Source organism: Euphorbia lathyris, chromosome 9 (genome assembly GCF_963576675.1).
Source record: "Euphorbia lathyris chromosome 9, ddEupLath1.1, whole genome shotgun sequence".
In the NCBI taxonomy this organism is placed as follows: Eukaryota; Viridiplantae; Streptophyta; class Magnoliopsida; order Malpighiales; family Euphorbiaceae; genus Euphorbia; species Euphorbia lathyris.
In genome coordinates this window covers 77,537,972-77,544,343 of record NC_088918.1, presented here as the reverse complement: position 1 = coordinate 77,544,343, position 6,372 = coordinate 77,537,972, and the positions used below count along the sequence as shown (strand labels likewise).

Sequence of the window (6,372 nt, the reverse complement as noted above, 5' to 3'; positions counted from 1 at the left end):
CCAAACATTATCTAAATAATCTCAAAATAAAAAAGTTGAAGAATTAAAGTTGCTTAGAATATTAGTAGTTCTTAAAATATGTAATTTTTGAAGTCGTCAATTGTGATTTTAATAGTATGAATCGAAAAATTTCTTATTTTGCTAAAGTTGAAAACCTCAATCATCGTTTTGACAAAAAGTAAACCTTAGTCCTTTATCGAAAAATTAGTAAAACCACATGGGTTTTATTTGAAATTTTCCCTAAAAAAAATTCATAAGTATCTATTCGACAAAACGTGAAATTACATCAGTTTCTTTGTAGAGTTTATCCAAATTATTAAAAATTGTAAAATAAAAATTACTCTTTCAAAAAAAAATTAAAATTATTATTACAATAATAATAAATTTAATAAAATAATAACAAGTCACGTGACACACACCCTACTTTGTCCGAGTCAATAACTTCTTATATATAGTGACCGTTTCATTCCCTTGATTTCCATAATCAACCAAACACTTTCATGTTTTTAACAAACAAACAATAAAAGTATAATCTTTTCTTTTCCCCTCTTTCTCTCTCTCTCTCTCCTCCACCGCCCGTCCGCCGCTCATAATGGAGGCCCTCCGGCGACCGACCACCGCAAAACCCCTTAACCCCTTAAAAGTAAAATTGGTGGAGGATGAGAACATCCAAAAAGGCTCCTCTGATACATTACCCTTTCTTCTTTACCTAACAAATGCTCTCTGCTTCACTGTATTTTTCTGGGTCGTTTATTTCCTCCTCAGCCGGTGGCGAGAAAAGATTCGCACCTCCACTCCTCTCCATGTCGTTACTTTCTCCGAGATTTGCGCGATTGTTGGGTTTTTCGCTTCCTTTGTTTACCTCCTTGGTTTCTTCGGAATTGACTTTGTCCAGTCCCTAATTTTACGCCCTCCGACTGATGTTTGGACCTCCGATGACGAAGAAGAAGTTAAAGCCACCGAGGAGATTCTCCTCAAGGACGATGCTCGGAAATTGCCATGTGGACAAGGTCTGGATTGCTCTATTGCGTCAATTGGGATTCCTTCGCCTATCAAACACAAGGTGTTCGACGAAATGCCCCAACCAAAAACCACTGTTTTAACTGAAGAAGATGAGGAGATAATCAAATCTGTAGTGGATGGGAAAACCCCGTCCTACTCTCTGGAGTCAAAATTGGGGGATTGTAAGCGAGCTGCTGCAATCAGACGTGAGGCGTTACAAAGAACAACGGGGAAATCGCTCTCCGGATTGCCATTAGAGGGGTTTGATTATGATTCAATTTTAGGGCAGTGCTGTGAGATGCCAATTGGGTATGTTCAAATTCCAGTTGGAATTGCAGGTCCTTTGTTGCTAAATGGGAAGGAATTCAGTGTTCCTATGGCTACAACTGAAGGGTGTTTGATTGCTAGTACTAACAGGGGTTGTAAAGCGATTCACTTATCTGGTGGAGCTACAAGTGTGTTGTTAAAAGATGGGATGACAAGAGCACCTGTTGTGAGATTTGGGACAGCTAAAAGAGCTGCTCAATTGAAGTTTTATTTGGAGGATTCTGCTAATTTTGATACTATTTCTTCTTATTTTAACAAATCTAGTAGATTTGGTAGGCTGCAGAATGTTAAATGTGCTATTGCTGGGAAGAATCTTTACTTGAGATTTACTTGTAGTACTGGTGATGCTATGGGCATGAATATGGTGTCTAAAGGTGTACAAAATGTACTGGACTTCCTTCAAGCTGATTTTCCTGACATGGACGTTATGGGCATTTCTGGTAAACCTCTTTTTCATTAAAAGGCTCTTTGGTTTTACCCTTTTCCGGGTTAAACCACAAAAAGTTGTCTTTTTTTAGGAAATTATTTCCAATCCGGTAAAGTTTGGGAAATAATTCGTTGGGAGGCTGTTTTTAATTTCCTAATTAAAAACAGCCCTATTAGGGTGTGCCATAATGCTACTATTGCAGCGGTGGGCCCGCCGTAGTGATACCATTGCGGTGGTAGGCCCGCTATAATGGTGCAAAAGACAAAAGCAGAGTCGCCCACCGCGGTAATGGCGCATCTACCGCGGCAAGGGGCTGTTTTTATCTCTAGACTTAAAAAACCCCTTCAAGGGAATTATTTCCCAACCATTATCAGGTTGGGAATAATTTCCTTAAAATACCCTTTTCGGGGTTTAGAGGACGAGCCTTAGCACAATGGTAAACGTTGTTGTCGTCTGATCGAGAAGTCTCGGGTTCGAGTCTTAGGAGCGGCCTCTTGCCAAAAAAATTGGCAGGGGAAGGTTTGCTCCCAGTACACCCTTGTGGTGGGATCCCTCCCTGGATCTTCGCTTAGCGGGGACGCGTAGTGCACGGTGCGGCCCTTTACCCTTTTCAGGGTTTAGCCCCTTTTTTTCATTACCTTGTTGAGGTGTCAATTTCTGCTTATCATGTCATGGTATCTATATGTTCACATGATTATATATGATATAAATGTGAGAAAAATGATGATAGTATCATATCAGTTCGTATTGTCTTTATAAATCGTATTATACTGTAAAAAATTATTAACCCCAAACCTTTATATAGGCATTTGTTTCGGCTTATCGTGTCAAATCATATTACCATATCTATATGTTCTATATAAATGCAAGAATCGTGTCATATCAGTCGGACTGTCTTTATAAATTGTGTTATACTGTAAAAAATTATTAACCCCAAACTTTTATCCAGTCATTTGATTTTATCTTACAAAACAATTTCAAAGAGATTTTTCATAGGAAAATATGTCTATAACTGTCCATGGATTATGATTCCTCTTTAAAGTTTAATGAGGTGAAATTTCCATCATTCGGTCAATATCAATTTACCTCATAATATAAAAAACGGTCTAATGTTACTTAAAAGCTAGAAATTCTAGCTTAATTTTTACCATTTTCCAATATTTTTATGGAAAAATTAGTTAATTATTATCCATAGATTTTGAGAGTTTTTTTTTTTTTTTTTTTTGAAAAATAGATTTTGAGAGTTAAATCCCCAAAAGGGACATTTTAAGGGAATTATTTCCAATTTGGTAATAGTTGAAAAATAATTCTCTTGGATATGTTGTTTTTAATCCTGAGGTTAAAAACAACCCCATTACGGCGGTGGGACCCTCGTAATGGGGTTGTTTTTAACCTCAGGGTTAAAAAGAGACTCTCCAAACTTAAACCATTATGTTGGATCCACCTCCGTAATGGGGCCCCTCCAAATGAATTATTTCCCAACCATTATCAGATTGAGAATAATTCTTTTAAAGGACCCTTTTAGGGTTTAACCCAGATTTTGATTTGTTGGTAATTTTCATCGAGCTCGAATTTCCACCATCGGGCAACATCAATTTTAACTTACTTATTTTGCATAATTATGTTAGATGATCTATATATATTTCACTACTTAATTAGATAAGTATGATATATATTCAACAAAGACAATAATCGTGTCACTTGGTTCGTGTTATCGTGTCATAAATTAACAACCTAATTGAATTGATCTTGCCAAATAACCTAGAGTTCAAAATTGACTCTTTACATGATGTAAATGACATAGAAATGATAATCGAGTCAAACAAGTTCTCTCTTTAAACCGTGTTATCGTTCTCTACAGGTAACTTCTGTTCTGATAAGAAGCCAGCAGCTGTAAATTGGATTGAAGGAAGAGGAAAATCAGTAGTATGTGAGGCAATAGTAAAGGGTGAAATAGTGAAAAAAGTGTTGAAGACAAATGTTGAAGCCTTGGTAGAACTGAACATGCTGAAGAATCTGACTGGTTCAGCCATGGCTGGAGCTTTAGGTGGATTTAATGCTCATGCCAGTAATATCGTGACAGCTGTCTACATCGCTACTGGTCAAGATCCTGCTCAAAATGTAGAGAGTTCTCACTGTATTACTATGATGGAAGCTGTAAATGATGGACAAGATCTTCATGTCTCTGTCACCATGCCTTCTATTGAGGTAAATTGATTCATTACACTCCATCAAATTATTAGTTACTGAATTATTTAGTATTCAATTCATTTATCAATCAACTGAAGTCAAAAAAGTAATGAAATACATTAGAGATGGCAATTCGGGTTCACAATCGTGATAACCGTGTCAATCAGATCGTGTCAGTTGATGTACATCGTATCATAAATTTTTATCCCTAAAATGCAGTGGGAGTTGCATTCTGTTGAAGAAATGGGGACTAAGTAAATTAAATCTTTGTTGAGGCTTATGGTTTTTACTAAAGATAAATTTCACTCCCTCTGTTCCATAATATTTGTTTTTTTAGGTTAAGGCACAATAATTAAGAAATGTAATTAATATTAACTAAAAGACTTTGGTACCCTTGTATTAATTAATTTTTATATATTTCTAAAATAAAAAGGGAACTTAAATAGGAAATATTTGGTAAAACATCAATTAATGTACATGGATTGAATCAAAACGTCAACCATTATGGAACAAAAAAATTTCTCTAGAAATACAAGTATTATGGAACGGAGGGAGTAAGATTTAGGATTAAATCATTCTTTGGCGCTAACCTATCCAAAATGTTGGTTTTTGGTCCTAGTCTATTATTTGGTAATATTTACTCCTTGACCTATTCAAAATGTTGGTCTTTGGTCCGAAACCTATTATTTGGTAACATCTGTCTCCTGATCTATCAAAATGTTAGTCTTTGCTTTCTGATCTATTATTTAGTTACATTTATGTGTGAGGGGTAGGGGAAGACCTAAGCAAACTTGGAGGAGGGCGATCGAGAGTGATATGAGTTTACTGGGAATTGAGGAAAATATGGTAGTGGATAGGACGAGTGGAGGGAGCGAATTTGTGTCGCTGACGCGACTTGATTTCACGGTTCTATATGATGGTTCATGTTAGCCGACCCCGAATCATTTCGGGACTATGGCTTTGTTGTTGTTGTTGTTGTATGTGTGACTTATCCAAAAGTATCCAAAATTGGTAAAATCTCAAGCAGTGTGATAGGTCTGAGAAAATGTTACCAAATAATAGATCAACGGTCAAAAACCAACATATAAATTATATAACACAATTATGATACAACATATACATATAAATTATATAACACAATTATGATACAACATATGTATTACATAACACGACGATTGAGACACGAAAATCCGTTTTGATATATTGAAATATTGTCTAATTTTTGAAGGTTGGGACGGTTGGAGGAGGAACACAGCTAGCATCACAAGCAGCATGCTTAAACTTGCTAGGAGTGAAAGGAGCAAGCAAAGAAAGTCCAGGAGCAAATTCAAGGCAACTGGCAGCCATAGTTGCTGGTTCAGTTCTTGCTGGTGAGCTTTCTCTAATGTCTGCAATTTCTGCTGGTCAACTTGTTAACAGTCATATGAAGTATAATAGAGCACCAAACAAATAATTAATTAATTAATAAAATCATATTTTAAATCAACCAACAACTATATTACTGTTTTGTATACTTTTCTTTTTTGTTTTTGTAATCTGTAATCAAATCAAATCCTTGTAAGAAATGTTCTGCCAATTGTGTAAAATTATTTAAATTATGCCTATTGATTTTGATCAGTTGATTGAAGAATTGTATTTAAACCTCTGTTTGTTTATATTTTAATCAAATCCTTCTCTTTCGTTATCTTATCCCGATAAGAGCAATTTTACTTTTAATGTTACAGGAATTGATAGGACGAGTTAATTTTAGATATTATTAAGGGTAATTAATTTATTAGTCCCTATATTTTGACAAAACACACTGTTTAGTCCCTGTATTTTCAAAAACACACGGTAAGATTCCTACCCTTTTTCTCGATGAACTGTTCAGTCTCTAACGTTTTTCTCGGTAAACTGTTTAGTCGCTGCCGTTAGACTCTGATGAAGATTCTGTTAGTCAATTTGGATTAGTAGAAACATCTTTCGTTATCACTGAAGCAGTTGGCAGTAAACATGAGTGGAGAATATGGAGGAAATTAAACTCACTGTTGAGAGTAAGAGGATTTCCACCTTCAATTCTAATAGGAAGAGTGAGCATGAGTGATTCGATTATGGGTTAGGGATTCAATCCTTTCTCCATTTTTTGGTGAGCGCAAGTTGTGAGAGAAAGACGTAGAGGTGTGAATTGCTTTTGATTGATAAATAGTAAAGGGTAATTTAGTCATTTCTGAATTCATAAACGATAAAAAATCTAACAAATTAGGGATCTTACCGTGTGTTTTTGAAAATACAGTGACTAAACAGTGTGTTTTATTAAAATATAAGGAGTAATAAGTTAATTACCCTATTATTAATGGGGCTTAATACATTAGTGGTTCTCTGAACTAGGCTCTAGCTGTAAATGAGCTGAGCTGCCCATGAGCGGTTTGGTGATCGGTTTGATAAAA

General features: G+C 35.6%; 1 protein-coding gene across 1 annotated transcript; it reads left to right on the top strand.

Moving 5' to 3' along the window:
- The first annotated feature begins 478 nt into the window (after nt 1-478).
- Nucleotides 479-5,635, top strand: LOC136205547 (3-hydroxy-3-methylglutaryl-coenzyme A reductase 1-like). Its single transcript, XM_065996192.1, has 3 exons — nt 479-1,769; nt 3,618-3,964; nt 5,175-5,635. The coding sequence occupies exons 1-3, from the start codon at nt 593-595 to the stop codon at nt 5,397-5,399; spliced, it is 1,749 nt and encodes a 582-aa protein (XP_065852264.1). The 5' UTR covers nt 479-592; the 3' UTR covers nt 5,400-5,635.
- The last annotated feature ends 737 nt before the right edge of the window (nt 5,636-6,372 follow it).